This window comes from Amblyomma mixtum, unplaced genomic scaffold (assembly GCF_055824585.1).
Source record: "Amblyomma mixtum isolate Tamu unplaced genomic scaffold, ASM5582458v1 scaffold_160, whole genome shotgun sequence".
NCBI lineage: Eukaryota > Metazoa > Arthropoda > Arachnida > Ixodida > Ixodidae > Amblyomma > Amblyomma mixtum.
Window position 1 is genome coordinate 1 of NW_028317696.1, and position 17,134 is coordinate 17,134.

Here is a 17,134-nt window from a genome sequence, read left to right on the forward strand (position 1 = left end):
ACGACAGGGGATACAATTCCTAAAGCCAAGTACACATTTTGTCCGCGATTGTACTTGGTTTACTAGTTGCTACAGTGTGCAGATGGGGCTAACCTTTCTCCTTCTGGAGCAGCTCATTTTTCACGTATGCTTGTGTTGTTTGGTGACCCGCAATTCGGGAGCTTGTTTTCGCAATGCCGTGGAAATGCAGCTTAGTGTCATACATGTCTTTGAAACTGTAGGCCCCGCTCTATATAGAACTTTCAAATAAAGCTGGGTGCTGTTAGTCTGTGCATGTCATTGATGATGGAAAGTGCTGAAGAGGCAGATGTGGGAAACTCGTGCTTGCACTTTGCATTCTTCTGCATTCCCGATGTAAAAATAGTCTTGCAAAAACAAAGCATTGTTGTTCACTGCTCATGATCCAATATTTTCTATGCAGGAGATTGTGGCTGAAGTAAAACAGTATGCTAGCCACATTTTCATCTTCAAAATAGTGCCCCGAGGAGACGAACTGGGGCGTCAGAAGGAAGCTGACCGCCTTCACCTCAACAAGCTTCTGGTGCGGCGCCTTTCCAGGCTAGGTGCCACAATTCTGAATGTTGACGTAAGCGTGTTTTACATTCCAGAATTGTCCTGTACTACTTATGCATAGCTTGCACTGACGTCAGTGAAAAGAATTCTAGGATATGCTTCCACCATGTTTAGGAACCACTAGCTCCTGCAGTATGCATTCCGCATCATTTCAGCACAGCAGCACGCAATATTTCGGCAGTCGAAGCGCAGCAGTAGCTGCGGTAGGAAACACCCGACGAACAGAAATTTTCTCGCTGTGTGACCAAGCGAAGGCGCACTGAACGGGGCGACAGAGCTTGCGTGTGGCGCGCATTTAACGTGCCAACTTTGACCACGAGAACCACTACCATCAAGTATGGGGTGCATTCTTCATAACAGGTAAATTCGCAATTAAGACTGTCGAGTATGTGACAGTGGTGAAGCAAGGAAAGTGCCAGTGGTTAACCGGATGTTTTCTGTTGATATGTTGACCACCTAAGTAGCTTGAGGAGACAAAGCTTGACTGGACCCCATTGCTTCATGCTTGGTGCCAAGCATGAAGATTTCGCACAACGCGAGCACACAGTGAGACAATACACAGTGAGAAGAGGCAAGCTGAGGCCCATGCAGAAACAGCATGCGAAGGCCAATGTAGCAGGGACGCCGATTAAGCCATGCGTAAGGTGCCTTGATGCATTGTTCTATATTGAAGCAGGCAGACAATGACAATGAGCGATGGAATGAATGGGAGGAGGCGAAGACGACAACGAAGTTCTGGCTGTGTTCTCTGTGCTCCTCGCAGCTGTTCCCTTTGCTTGTGCAAGTAACTGTAAATATATCCTTTCCCGCAACAATATCAAGGCACCCGAGCCATGCGCTGATATTTTTTCATCCCGCCCACAGCTGACGGCAAAAATACATGTTTGTGTGAACTGTCTGTTTTTTTTTGCGCCAAAAAAAGGAACTGACATTTACTGGCAGTGCAACATTGACACCTCGAGATGAGCTAACCCAGCTGAAAGAGCCTAAAAGTAAAGAAAGTTTTCCACTCACCTCTAAAGTAGAACTTCGCCTTCCTTACGCTTGCATTACTGACAAGCTCTCACCTACGTACTAACATAGGAATTGTGCGATTACGGTGATTTGTGTACTTTCAATCGACAGTCGCAAAGTAGCTGACAATGTGTGTATTTAATGTCTGCAAACAGGCTAGCGCCTGCGCACTTCTTTGCTTCCAGTCCTGAGGGACCGATTTTCTTGCACTGTCGAACCTTTTCCTCGCATTGAACGTGCACTGACACGATCAGTCGCAATTTTTAGCCCTTGTGAAAGGGCTGTGCATTCAGAAAAGAAGGAATTTCCACGCACAGAGAGCAAAGGAGCTGGTTGCAGCACAAAATGCATCTGTTTATCCATGTCTTGAAGCATGCGTAGCAGCCAAGTAATTCGTAAACACGGCCGCCGTAGCAGTGATCTCAATGACTTGACGTCATGTCCAAGCTATGTATAGCCTAGGATAGTTCACGTTAATCTTGAGGCAGTGTTGCAGATCTACCAATGCAGTGTACTGCCAGCAGACAGCAATGAAGCTGGACAGCTTGCATGACTTTTTCAGAGTTGTTCTTGTCGTTTTTGTTTTATGTTGCTTGTCCTAGAAATCATCTGATAGCCACTCGATTCTAGTCGCCATACATGTCATTATTTTTACATACCTCTGCTTCTTCGCGGCAGTATTGCGCACCTAACCTTCATTTCCAGGAGCACTTCTGACACTTTCGCTTCCTTTCTGCACGCAGATATGGGGTGCATTCAGTGGTAATCTGGAGCTGGATGTTTAAATTTCTTTTACAGAATGTTTAATCAAGGTACTAAAATAATTACAATGCTGTGGGGAATATTGTGGGGAAAAATGATTATTTCAAATCAGTTAGCAGCCGTTCATGCATTCCTTAGTGAACTTTGTTGTTGTGGGACCTCATTATGCTTTACATATTTTGAAGCAGGACAAACACAAGCAAATTCGGTGTTGTGAGGCTGATCAAAAACAAAGGATGTGGGATGCCCCAAAACTGCACTTCCTCAATAGTTGACACAGTCTGCGAAGCAGTTTGTGGCATAGAATAGTCGCGGCGGAGACTGTTTTTGGCAGCCAGTGCCATTTCTAGCGAACAGCAGGCTTGAGCTGACCCTGAGCTGAGTGTGAATAGTCGCGCTGCCTCCTCTAGGCACGTGTTGTTCTGATATCAGGCCCTTGTGTACCGAGAATAAAGTCAACATCAGTTTGCCTGCAGATCACTCCATGTGCAACCTGTTTGGTTTTGTGAATGTGCTGTGGCACCACTCCATGCTTGCTTGCTTTCACATATACTAGAAGTAAACGTAGCTCTGATTATGTAAACAAATCGATGCATTTAAAGCATGTTATAGCATTTATGCTTGCAAAACCAGCAAACGAAAATTGCCACCCGCCAGAAAAGCCGCAGGGCTACTGTAACCAGAGGCATCCATTAAGAAAATAAATGAATCCGGCATTTGTTTCGTATACATGTCGAGGTATCTCTCTACGCAAATGACTTTAGCGCATTTAATTACATCCTCCATGTTTGTGGAAATTTTTGCTTGTATAGGCGAGATTTGATAGTGTTGCGGTCACGTTTGCATATGTGCACACAGTGCCTGAAGAAGATATAAAATGCAAGGATTGATATCATTGTAGTTGGCAGGTGGAAATGGCCTGTGGCAGTGACAGCTGTATTTAGTTTCTTGGCCATTTCCACCTTATGAAAGGTCTATTCAGTCAAAGTTGCTGTTTTGCTATTACTAGAACACAGTAATCAGTCGATATAGGCATACTTCACTTTGACCTTGGTGTTCATTTCAACTCTGTTCACATTCTTATGTCTGCAGCTGCATGCATGAGCAGTCTTTATAAGCCATTGTACGGGTGAAAGATTGTGCCCTCTAGTTTTGCACCCACACAGTTACTATTTGGAATAATTCTTTCAATGAACTTCCTCTTTTCATTTGCACGTGATGAAACTGCACCTGCTTTGTCTCTGGCTACTGATGCATGACAGGTGCGTGCCAGTGGCCTGAAAAACCTTGCCATTTTTCTGTATGCCTCTTGCCTTAAAAAATTGCACAGCTCGTACAAAATATATGTACAGGTGAATAGTGTTGAATGGTAATGGCCTGTACACCCCACGTGATCAAAGTTATGCCTGTTTTTCTAGCACCTCTTCCTGACTGCTCAACGAGAGCCAAACCTGGAAATGCTTGCCGTGGACCGGTACCATGTGTGCCGTGTTCGCGGCATACAAGCTCTGGCTTTTGTTTTGAGCCGAGGAGTGGCCGCCCTCTTTGGCTCTGAGCATCGTGGCAGGACTGAGGAAGCTGCAGCCCGGTTCCAAGCACCGTTTTGTGTTTCATGTCGGGCCAAGGGACACCACCGTGGAGAATGTGAAGGATTCAGGTTTGGGTTCTAACAGTTCTTTGAACTGTTTCAGTGAACTGTTAGAACAGCTCTTTGAACTGCTAACAGTTCATTGAACTGTTCTATCAGTTCATTGAATCCTAACCTGAATCCTAACCTAAACCTTGTAAGTGAATTTGGCCTCCCTTATGACATTGTCTGGCATGCAGTAGTCATTGTCGCGTCTCCTTCGTCTTTTGAGATGGAGAACTCACCATCTCATCGTCATTTCAGAAAGTACGAGCTGTAACTCGTCTGTTGTGCAGTGGCTTTTCAGTGACACTGAAGAATTGTTTCCTGTTGCAGTGCTCTTGGCTATACTCTCCAGTAATCCAGCACCTTCTGATGAATGTTAGGATTGCATGGACATCTGAGAGTGCAACAGAGAGTACAACGACGAGAAACAGTTCTTAGATAGAACAAGAAGCCACTGCATAGACCTCTTGCATTGCCCAGGGGGCGCTGCGAAAATGGTGCTAAAGAGCGCCCTCTACCCTCGGCTGGGTAGTACCGGGCTCTGGCGTCTGCTTCGGAAAGCACGTTGGCAGTATGAACCCGCGACTTTCGCTTGTGCTGTGCCATGGCCTACAGCGAATATCGGGTGCCGAAGATTTTTTCAGGGCTGGCGCGCTGTGTAAAGGGAAGAAATTATGCGACACCAAGTACGTGTACTCTGTTCAAGAAATAAGCGGCTAAGTTTCAGCGCGGTGTCATTCGCAAGAGAAGAGAGTCGCGTACGAAGTTGAACTTCAGATAAGGTCTGCACGCTTCGAGATTTAAGCGCACCAACGCGATGAAATACTTGCAATATATGAATTCGCAGCAGCGCTAAACAGACATGTATACGGGACTGCTCGAGCGCACGACGGTACACGCCGCGCCAGCAGCGGTCTTTCAGCATGCCACGAAACGGTGGGCCTCCTGCAGTCTTTTTTCACTGCATCTCGCTGAACAAGTAGTCATGCCTGCTTTGTAGTAGCCGCCATCTGTTCCTTCAGCAAATGCTAACATGATGCAATGCATATATGAGCTCGCAGCCGAATAACGCTGCAGCACGAGCTCGTGCGCTGCGCGCTTCATGTCGCTTTCTTGATGTAGCTTTTCATCCTTAAAACGACATCGCTCGAACACGTTCGCTGTTATCAGTGATGCCGCGCTGCCACATACGTACTGTTTTGAGGTCGACAATGTGCAGATTTCACTCTCGACGCTGGGCTAGCTGCTCGTACTGCGCAGCGAATTCGTACCTAATCAACCCCCCCATTTGTGGTCATTTGCACGCACCTGGCCACCTCACCACGTTGCACCGGTCGAATTGTCAATTGTCTCAGTGGCCGGGTCTCTAGTCGTGAACCACCAGCCATGCCTGCTGATATGTCGATTTGCCTTAATAGTGATTATCTGAAGTGAGATGTTGACATGACATATGAATTATACCATGCATTTTTTTGTGCTCTTTGCTGTGTTGTGCATTCCCTTGATATGATCTCTGAATTATGCTGTTCGTTTCTCGCCTTTTGCTGCTGGCTCTGTTGCGCATTCCCTACTGTTTGTTGATTGTCATGGTACACTTTTTGCTGCTTGCTTGGTCCAACTGCCTATGTAGAGATGTACTAAACAAGTTGTGTTGTAGAATGCATAAATTCTCATTCGACGCCTGCATTTGCGGCTGCTCCCTACATATACATTTTTTGAGAGAGGTAGGCGCCAAAAGAAGATGAACACAAGGAGGATGAGACCGGCTGTAGACCGCGTGGAAGATTGTATGTACATATGAGGGATGACTGGCATTGTTTTGCTCGTTACCCACAAAGTGGCGACTGCATATCCTGGTGTTCGGCACTGCATCCCACGCTTTGCCGTCCGGACTGCATGTGCAAAAAGAACGAATTTCAGCAACGCGGATAACCAAACAAACATCAAGGGAGGCGAAGCAGCCAGCACAACGCGAAGGTTCGCTTACTCAGTGCGTCGAACTGCAGCTATGCAGCGCGCCCGGCGCTCGGCTTCGTGAGACCTTGAAGGAAAACGGTAGAATTTGATATTGGGATTCAGACCTTCTTGCTCGTGGCAGCCCACGACACAGCAGTAACGACGGTGACGCTTTTTCGAGACTGAGCGAAGTCTCTCGGGCGGATCGGCGTCGCAGATTCCTTCTGCTGCCTGCATTTCGTCCTAAGGCGCACGGAGCGTCGGTTTTCTAAAAACAAAGCCACGGCCAGGCCGCGGCGTGGTTGGTCACAAGTGACGAGCCTCGTCGCACTCACAACAGTGCAGAAAAACGTGCGCATCGACGCAAAACGCAGGCTAGAAAGGTACGCCGCCACAGCCAGCGCTCACTACTACCCAACCTGGTACTACCCAGCCAGCTTTTCCTTGCTGCCACCAGGCGCCGCCACGTTACCTCAAACTCCAGCGCAAGAGCCCTATAAGAAGCGAGCAGCATCTCACCTCACTGGCCGTGTGCACAGCAGTTTTACAGTAGACGATGGCGCTGTCAGTTTATGACATCACTCAGGCTGCTTAAATATGGCTGTTTTATCTGAAATGCGTACGCAGGGCCCTACTTCTTTTTTAAGTATGCATAATAACGTCATGGCTAGTAGCTGCAATGTAAAAGCACGACTTGTTAGTAGACCATATTGCCGCGTCTCTACAGGCAGCCGCTGGGCGGCTGCTCTTCGCAAGTCTCGTGCCCCAGCGAGCGAAAGAAGCAGAAGCTCGGTCCCGGCCTCCTCTGGGTGCTGTGCTCCTGGCTTGCTCTCCGGTGCCGTCCAGGTCAACCCCCATTAAAGCCTTTCGGTTATGAGCCCCAACGGCAATGTAACAATATCATGACTGCTTTAAGAGTCTTGAGTTGATGCCTTCTGCATGACTGGTCTCAGTAATGGTGAAAAGTCAAGTTCTGTCAAGTTTATTGGTCAAGAGTTCTGTCAAGTTAATTTATGCAGGGAAGAAATATGAAAGCAGTAGATGCCATGCTGCTAAAGGCACTTGTTCATGGGAGTTGCAAGGGTGTTGACCTTGATTCTGTGTGGTTATTGCTTCTCAAGTTAAAGAGGATTGCCAGTTGGCTACAGGCCCGTTGACACTTAACCGGCAGTCTCTGATATGTCAGCCCATTCTGTTGGTATGGAAGGCATGGACATGGAAGGCAGTAAACTCCTGGCTGTCAGAACTTAGCTTTATCTGGTAGAAACCAAAGTTGGCATCAAGCTTGGAGAGATAGTTCGCTACTTGGCAACTTGAATGAAGGACGTGTAATTCTCTTTGAATTAACTGGTTTAGTTCGGTCAGGTTTATGCAGAGCCATATGTCTTCTGGTGGTTTTTGCATGGGAACAATTGGTGCGCACCAGTATGTATGACTGTCTGCTTTTATAATAAGCCCCGAGCTCTGAGGCAGCGGAGCTCCTTATCATTTGCAACAAAACTCTGCATGAGGTCACCTTCTTTTCAGACCAACCTGTATACTTTCCACACATAGTTCCTAAGCAGTCCTGGGAACATTTTTGCATTGTTGTGTTTGTGTCTGATGACCAAAAAGTGCGTGATGGCCAGCTCTTTAACTACCAGAACTCCTGTCCCAATAGGAGAGTCCTTGGAGCTTTCATGACATGATCATCTGGAACAACCAATTTTCTTTGCACGTAATAGTGGCATAGAATTTGCTCTACGCATGTAGAGCGAATTTCCTCTGTTCCCTCTGTTCACCCCTTGAGTCCTTCGGCTGTCTTGAGGCCTTCCGGTTTCAAAACAACATCCCCCTACGACATCAGTGATGTCGGCACCCGAGTCAGAATTGGCATACAGTTAGTACGCATTTACAGTGCCATTGGCAGGTATGCCTTTTGAAAGTAGCTGAATCGACGACATCGAGAAACTGGTCACTTTTTCAGGGTCTCGACCTCTGCCACATAGGGATTACACCCATGCACATCTTGCATACATATGCTTCCATGTCTGTAACTGCACTACTAGTGCTGAATTTCCATAGTTATGATTCTTTTATTGTACTGCAGCAGTGGCCTAGTGGTTCAGCATCTGCCTTCCATGCGGGAGGTGCAGGGTTCGATGCGCTGTGCTGCCGGGTACCCACCGATAATACAATGGGTTCAAGCTTCCCCTGGCCTGGTGCTTGGCTTAATCAGGGTGAAATTCTTGGGGAATGACTCTGACGCCACCTTGAGCAAACGGAAAATACCTTGTGCCATGGCACTCTTTGGCCGCAGATGCCCTTGCTTTAAAAAGAGTAGAAAACTGAGCGAGTTGATACGTCTACGTCCTGTGTGTTCCTTTCTGTGTCCGCGTTTTGTTATTTCTGCTGTTCCCACCAAGATGCCCTTGCGCCATGAAAATTTACTATCATCATCATCTGTTATTGTGTGTGATAATTCAGCATCAGATGGCAGGTTCATTGTGCCCAAAGGCCCTAGATTTTTATGCTTTAATGAATTTGAAAGGTACAGATGTGGAAAATGTCAGTGGTGTGTAGTGGTCAAGAAATCATGACTATGTTTTGTGTTGTGAAGCCGTGGTCCTTGCTGCCTTTTCCATCACTACACATCTCCCAGTACTTTTTCCAGGTACCTTTCATTTTAGTTTACTGCTAGTTACATGTTTTGTTGCAAGGGAAGGGGAATGAGGGGCTCGTTATAAATATGAGAGAAGCCAACAGCCACAGAAACCAAGGGACACAGAGGAATTTTTAAAGTTATTTATTTTTTTGTGGTGTTGATCAAGTAAGAATATTACTGAATATGTTGTCGCTTAAAGCTAATTGATTAGAAAAGCAGAAGAAAAAACAACCACATGCCGCCGGTGGGATCCAAACCCACGACCTCCGAATTACGCGTCCGGTGCTCTACCTCTCAGCTACGGCGGCGGCTGTCAAACCTTCTGCTTTCGGGGGTATTTATGTTTACAAATAACCTAACCTTGAGATAGTATTGTTCATCAGCGTTCTACGTCACACCAGTGGTAACTCAGGACGTTCCACGTCCTCCGCTTACGAACGTGGGTGGCGCTGATGAACAATCTCAAGGTTAGGTTATTTGTAAACATAAATACCCCTGAAAGCAGAAGGTTTGACAGCCGCCGCCGTAGCTGAGAGGTAGAGCTCCGGACGCGTAATTCGGAGGTCGTGGGTTTGGATCCCACCGGCGGCATGTGGTTGTTTTTTCTTCTGCTTTTCTAATCAATTAGCTTTAAGCGACAACATATTCAGTAATATTCTTACTTGATCAACACCACAAATAAATAAATAAATTTAAAAAATCCCCTGTGCTCCTTGGTTTCTGTGGCTGTTGGCTTCTCTCATGTTTTGTTGCAGTTTGTTTTACTTTTCTGCTCTGTGCTCTGGTCTTACCATTTGTAATGATATTCATTCACCACATGTGCAAGGTCCTGGCAGTGTTTTGTGCTGATTTTCATGCAATCCTCCTAGTGCCCCTGAACTACTGACTGCTGTCAGCTGCTGGGGAACCGGGCTACATGGAGTTGGAAAATAAACAGTTGTGATTTTGAGATACTTTGTAGACTCCTCAGTGATCAGCCACTGCAGAGGTGTGCTAGCTGTGAGCAACTACAGACAAAGTCTGCTTTGTGCTTCTGAAAGGTCTTGTGTAAAAGTACTCTGCTTTACTTACTTGTAGGAATGTGAAAATTTAACATGGGCACTGCTGTTAAATACATTACCAAAGGCCCATTGCTGTGCAGCTTGTGACTGAAAGTAGTGCATACATTGAAAAATGTGTTAAAAGTGACAGCAGTGCAATGCTTCTTTCGTTGCTAATGGTTACCATTATTTTTACTCGTCTGCGCATTGCACTTCAGCCTGGAGCTGCAATGCACAATGAATGGCGAGGAACTGCTGCACTGAGTGGCAGGAACTTTATGAAGAGAGCAATTTCACACTGCTCAGTGCTGTGGGATCTTAATTTTGCAATACATGGCTGCGTCATTCAGTAAAACATTTTTATTAAACCTGGTGGACGGTCATGCGGACGAGACAGGACCTGGTGTAGTCCAGGTACTAGCGTAATTTTACCAATTATACCTTGTGGGAAGCCAGAAATGATGCATATGATGCTGAAAATCAATTTATGTTGACATGTATTTTTATCCTATTTACGACATGGAATGCACTTCTTACAACCTTGCATACCCGTTCAGGCGCGGAGGGCACGTATGGGGAGTTTACGCATTTAAACGTTCCGAGAAAATTCCGCGCTTTGTTGTGAACAAATTAAAACAGTTGGCACATCATAGTAATACTGCAAGCACGAGTATAACGCCCTGTGGCGCCACCTGTTGGTTTTATAACAAAATGCGTTTGCATTGTGGCGCCATCTGTTGACTTTATGAGAAACCGCTTTCATAAACAACGTTACCAAGATGGACGTCTCACTCTTTGGAGCGTAAGTAGCTGTTCGCATTCTTTCTCAATTTATTCGAACTCGCTTCTTACCTGAGACGAGTATCGACTGTTGTTACTGCAAGATAAGGTTCCCTGCACGCCTGTGAACGTATTTCCTTTTGCGGCCGGAAAGATAAATACGTTTGGGTCGGAACAGCGATCGCGCCTCGCTGTTGCTTTTTTTTTGCAGCAGCAGCGGTCAGTTTCTTTTTTCCCCGTGAAAACTTTAGATTACCTTATCGCTACCTCCAGAGCAAGAGTGACAGGAGGAGGATAGCGATGCAGTTTACAAGAGCAGCGCCAGCTTCTGCCGAAAATAGCTGACGGATTTGTCTGCGTGGAGACTTTCCTGACGCTGAATCGGAATTTGGCAGCCACTTTTCTTTCACAGGATAGCATGGTCGCCTGAAATGCATGTAGCTGTTTTCTTTCTCAGTAAATCATTGTAAGGCGAGTGCGTCGGTGGCGAATGCTCGTCACATGCCACGGTCCTTGTGCCGTAGGCGGCTTCGATGGGGCATAAGTTGGCACCCAAGTGGAAAGAAAAGTACATGTGTCCAAAAAAGTTTTCGGAACGCCGAAATCACAAAAAGCCTCAATTTTCGCGCTACGTAGAGGCACAGCCTGGCATTAAGAAGTGCCTCGTTGTTCGCGAAGGAAAGCACGGAGTTCATCCGTCAGTTCGTGGATGCCGTTTTGTTGATATTCGCGCGTTCCGAAAACTTGTGTCGGCACCTGTAGTTTGCTCCCTGTGACATTGATTGCCACTGTGAGTTGGAAGGAGTGTCCTGCGTCGGCGACTTGTGCACTTTTGTCGCCTTTGTTTCGTCGTACGGAGTATTTTGTTTTTTGCTATTCGTTGGTTTTTGTTTTGTTTTTTAATATCTGTGCACGGAAATGTGTAAAGTGCTGCCAGAATCCCTGCAATACCTGGTTAAGCATAAGTTGTTTCTTAAAAAGTGGGGCTTTTCGCTGTATAGATTCAAATGCAGAAAGGGGCCCAGAGAACAGGAACTAGTTCATCAAAAGTCAAACCTTTGCTGACACCAGTACTTGCTGCTTGTGCGTTTGGAACTAAGCATTAATAACTGAATAATACAGCTGACAAAGTGCATTGCTTGATAGCAGTTTTCGAAAGGAAAGCCAAAGGAAAACAGTTATCTGTCTGCTCCAGCTGCAATGGCCTTGCTCATGATGTTGAAGTCATTGGAAGGAAACAAGCATGAATAATATGTCTGCACTGTGGACTTAGCAAATCAGTCGTAGTGCAGCACACAGTTCCCGTGCGCTGCACTACGACTACCAATCTACTACGACTCCAATCTACTCCACCTTGGCGTTTCCCTGAACATTTAACCAACAGTTACTTTTCCTAATGCGGATAGCATCTCTGCAAGGACATGTGCAATAAGATGCATTGGACATTTAGCATCCAACACAGTGCGCTTTTTGGTCAATGCCTAACTTGACATGAATAATACTCATTTTGAGAACTTTGGGACAGACAAAGAAGTGACCATCGTCATTGGCATCATTGCACGAAAGCAGGACATCAAAAAAGAGTGATTATTCGATAATTCGCGGGGCAGTTCACTGCTTTTTGAGGCTAGGACAGGGACTCGGAGAACAAAAACGTATAGGTCCAAATTTGAAGAAGTGGATATTTCGTGCTCTGCTTGTAAAACGGAAACGGAGACCATAGAGCACTTGGTTCTGCCCTCCCAGAGGGGGCAACAACATCCATAGAGATAGCGCTGGGATTTACTGGGGAGGACGGGCGAGTGGATGGGAAAAGCGTGACATTGACGAAGGGGAGGTTGCAGGATTGGTGGCGGAAATCAAGGGAGGGGTGAATTTCGAGGGGAAAAGGATAGACAGACTAGACATTGTAAGAGCGAAAGGGAAAAGGAAAATAAATTAACAATGGGGGAAGTATAGGCTAGGTGGCGAAAGCTACCGCCTGGTACAAAGGGTAAGGCCATTATGATCCATCCATCCTGTGACACTCGTGTTGTAGTTGCTTCTTGTGTTCACTTAAAAAGATGATTTCCTGTCACAGCTGTATTGGCCGCACTGTCTCATATGTCCATGGAGGAGCAGGACGATGGTCAGGGATTGGCCCGTCCATACAGGCCAATTTGCTTTATCATCAGTGTCATTTTATGCGTGTGCCAAGATGTAATCCCAGGGTAAAACACATTGGTTTTGTGCAGCACACTTCACACTGGCCTGCTGGCTCAAATGAACATTGTAAATGGTTTGCAGAGATGCTATCGAGTGCCAGTGCGAAAACGTGGTCTTGTTTCCTGCCGTCATTAGGAATTAGGCGCCCAGCCGATTGAACAGGCTGCAAGCATTAATACAAATTCCTCACCAGCTGCCGCGGTGGCTCAGTGGTTATGGTGTTCGGCTGCTGACCCGAAAGACGCGGGTTCAATTCCGGCCGCAGTGGTCACATTTTGATGGAGGCGAAATTCCAGAGGCCCGTGTACTGTGCGATGTCACTGCACGTTAAAGAACCCCAGGTGGTCGAAATTTCCAGAGCCCTCCACTATGGCGTCCCTCATAGCCTGAGTTGCTTTGGGACGTTAAACCCCATAAACCAAACCAAACCAAACAAATTCCTCACCACGAGGCAAGCCAAAAAACCTGAATCTTTGCTTTCAACAGGACAACTTGCTCATGAAGGTTGTGCAAGCTATCTGGATTTTGGCCCGGACAAGAATTGCGTCCTTGTGCAGAGTTTTGTGGGCAAGCCGGACTTAAGGTGTGCTTTTCAAGTTCTGCAGGCAAGCAAAGCCTCAAGTTTTTGCCCAGAGGCACAACAGTTTCTTTGCACACACAGCTTCGTGAGCAGGCTAAACTTTAGTTTTGGAATTATACATGAATTCGGGCTTTGTGGGTTGTCTGCATGCAATGGCAAGGCGAAGTAATTTTGTCAAGGTGGTATTTTGCTTAACACGATGGTTTCCCATCTGTGTATAAAATATACCAGGTGTTTCAGAAAACACTTTCAAAAATAGGCTTTTTGGAGTGAAAATATAGCTTTTGCAGCATAGTATTATTAGTGTTGGCAGACACCAAAAAACCTTTGAATCGTCTTAATTGGTAAGCTCGTTAACTAATTTTTAATACTTTTTAACTAGTAGAGCTAGGCGGTTAGTTGCAGTTCGAGATTTGAAGCCTGTCGCTAGTAATAGTCATATAACTTTTAAGAGTTCCAAAAATGCGATTACCCTCGCCGCTCTGGCTCGACAAATTTTGGCTTCATCGTGGAAAAATACATGTGCTTTCGAAAGCATGCAGGCAAACCAACCCCTCCAGTGTACCAACTGGTTGAAAAAGCCAAATTTTGTCAAGCCACAGCGCCAAGGGTAATCACGTTTTCAATATTCTACAAAGGTTATTACTAACAACTGGCTACAAAAATCCTATTGAAAATATTCGCTGAAACACCCAGGGCTGGGCTTTGGCCACATGTACAATTTTTGTCAAAAATATACAGCCCAAAGGGTTCGCTACCAAGTCGTGTAGCGGGACTCTTTAGCACATTTGACAGTCCTAAGCTTTGGAGGGCCGACTCAATTTCCGCCTGTCTTCGCAGGTTAGGGTCCATGACTATGAAAGAGGCGCGCTGCAGGGCTTAGAAGCAGACCCCTAGGGCTGTATACTTTTGACAAAGGCTGTACTTTGCCTGACCAAATTTAACTGCAAGCCTCCTTGATCCCAAAAGTGCACAAAAGCTAAAAACCTGCATTGTGGAACTGTGTGGTTAGATTGCATGCCGTGCAGATATCTGATTGACTTCCACAACACACAGGCACTTCTGCGTTGCAGCTCCATTGAAATTGCGTATGCTAGCGTTCACTTCCTTCTCATTCCTTGTGAAAGCAAACAGCCAGCATCTCATTCTCTGAGCAATATGTCGACCACGCTTTCATTGAAATAAAGTTTGTGACAAAGAATTTCTCGTCTTGTTCGAAAGGTGATGAAGTGCCGAGCCCTAGGTCACATAACTTCCTCTCTGCACCCACAAAAGCAATAACGACCTCGATGCGAGACCAACACTGAACCCTCAAGTGCGTGCTCTGCATGGCGCCTTCTTTGGAAACATTGTGTTCAAGGTGCTCTCGCAATCAGTGCTGTGCATGTGAGGAATCACATGTTGGAGCTCTTTCAACAAGACGTACAAAATATCTAAAAATTTTTTATTCAACAGCATGTGCACATGCTCAAATGAGCTACAGCAAAGTTGCAAGCAAGGCCTGCATCGATGTTAAAAAACCAACACGAGCAATAAAGGCGCTCTAAAAAACATTCTTGCAAAACTTTGCCCTCACTTGTTTTTTTTTTTTTTTGAGGGGGGGGGGGGGGTGTATTTCCTTTGAATGAATACTTTCAATTGCAGACAACATAGCCACAAATCAGGCCTATGGAAGTAAAGTAAAATACACATGGACTATTTGGTTTTGCTAGACTCGACCTCATCAATCTGCGATGGCCACTGAAATACTACAGCCGTTAAGATACCCAATGTAATTTCCACTACTGTTTGCGGGCATTTTGTGAGTAGTAATCTGATAAAACTGGTACATATTTGTTGTTCCAATGTAATTTCCACTACTGTTTGTGGGCATTTTGTGAGTAGTAATCTGATAAAACTGGTACATATTTGTTGTTCAGAGAATACATCACTGAAGTAAGTCTGAAGCAAGCTGACAATGTTTTCTCATCTGCAGCTGCAGCGGTGATGTGCCTGACCATCTGTTGCAGCTGTACATAGTCCGAGCAGCAGCCCACACATTTTCCAAGATCACTCTGCATGCATATTACTCTGCCAACGGCACAGCAAAGCTGAAACAATTGGCTGAAAGCCACTGCACACATTTTTTACCATAGCAACCATGTTGGCTGACTCCTGCTCTCCGTGGTGACGCAAGGTAAAATGTAGGAGCTGGGGTGTTGGTAAGAGTGTTCGCAACATGCACACTGAGACTGCAAGAAATCCTGTTTAGTTCACCTTTAAGGCATCGCAAGCAAGAAGCATAGTCCTAAACTGTCAGCTGGATGTGTCTGCACTGAAATGTTTTTATATTAGAAGCCTCAGCCCAGTGCCGTGGTACCAAGAGGCATGGCATAGGGGTCATCATTGGCATTGTGCAAAGCTGCACTCATAGAGCTAGTAATTAATTTTAAATATTTTCAAAACAACCATCTCCAACGTTCTGACAACTGGACCCTCAGCCATACTGCTGTGGTATGGCACGCAGGGTTTCATGCCCGAAAGTTGGATATTGGCAACAAAGAGCGCCCTAGTGGAGGGCTGATGATTAATTTAGACTGAATGTACATGTTCCTTAACGTGCACTGACATCTCACAGCACACAGGAGTTGGCACACCTTCATCGAACTGTGGCCAGGGTTTGATTGCACCACATTGCAGTCAGCAGCCAGAGCCGCTACAGCAAGCCCTTTAACTGTATTTCAGTTAGCATCATGGACCAGTGCTGACCAGCAACCTCCTCAGAGTCTGCATAAAAAATCACAAACATTCAGAAGGTCACATTTTAGATCATGGTATGTCTGCAAAACTGACATCAAAGGAAGGAGCACGCTGGATGGGGGAAAAAAAAAACGCTGCTCCTCAAGCGGTGCATATGCCATCGCAAGGCAGATTAGGAACATGCACAATTTTAAAAAATAAATATGTGCTGCTGCACACACTTTAAAAACTAGCGGTACTTCACGATAGGACACTAGCATAAACATGAGCAAAGAATTGTAGTGCTACAATGCAGGCAGCTTGCAGGTTTCCCCCAAGAGCAACCGTGCAATATCCAAGCATTGTGATAGCACTGCGGGCAGGCAAAATGTAGGTGAACCAGAAGTGTGATGAAGTTCACGCTGAAACCTGTGAACAGACAATATAAAACGTGAGAATGCATACATGCCCCAGAATGCACGTGCCCCATTTGAGGTCTTCGCATGCCAACATTTCAAGATGTGGTTTACTTCAGGCAACCACAGACACTGCATTAAGAAACGCAAACCATAGATGCACACAAAAAAAAAAATTTGCAGGGACACGCAATTGCCACGTGTTATCAATGCAATAGCATTAGAAGGCACTGGTGCCTTTACCACAAGTGACCTCGCTTCCCTCCAGCTAATTGGCGAATTGTATGACTGATACATTTTTTTTCCCAATGAGGCTTTTAATACTCTAGCATTAAAAAATAAAACCTCAGAAACGAGTGAAGAAATGCCGCATACACTCGACTAGGGTCCGCACTTTCATTTCGCAATTTTGGCAGGGTGTGGCCCTTACACGTCACTCAATTTCTCAACCATATTACGGGAAAATTACTTTACTGTACCATTAAAGCCTGATGCTATATCTGCTGTCCAGTTGCAGGCACCTTTACGCATTCATTGCAATTGAAATTCCTGAAGTTTTAAAACAATGTCTGGAGACACCACACACCAGGAATTGAAAATCCACAAGCAGGCAGTCAGCATCATTTCAAGGTCGGCCGTTTCCATCGGCTCTGAATTTCGGCGTTAAATGGCACACAGCTGCAGAGCAGTGCACGCTGGAAGATGACAACAATGATAGCAGCAGACAGCTGTCATCACCTGGTAGCTCCCTGGGTAGCATACCACACAAGGAAGTCTACACATGTGTGAAGTGCAGTTGCTTTTTGCAAATTA

The 17,134-nt window shown here is 45.8% G+C and overlaps 1 protein-coding gene across 1 annotated transcript; it reads left to right on the top strand.

Moving 5' to 3' along the window:
* The first annotated feature begins 93 nt into the window (after positions 1-93).
* LOC149324788 (uncharacterized) lies at positions 94-4,142 on the top strand. The gene is made up of 2 exons (XM_089565266.1): positions 94-586; positions 3,768-4,142. The coding sequence occupies exons 1-2, from the start codon at positions 416-418 to the stop codon at positions 4,017-4,019; spliced, it is 423 nt and encodes a 140-aa protein (XP_089421392.1). The 5' UTR covers positions 94-415; the 3' UTR covers positions 4,020-4,142.
* The last annotated feature ends 12,992 nt before the right edge of the window (positions 4,143-17,134 follow it).

What these genes read in the sequence shown, in the direction of transcription:
- LOC149324788 (XM_089565266.1), top strand. Translation starts at nt 416, where the DNA reads ATGCAGGAGATTGTGGCTGAAGTAAAACAGTATGCTAGCCACATTTTC. An exon ending in CCACAATTCTGAATGTTGAC is followed by an intron (nt 587 to 3,767) that starts GTAAGCGTGTTT and finishes CTGTTTTTCTAG; the next exon opens with CACCTCTTCCTGACTGCTCA.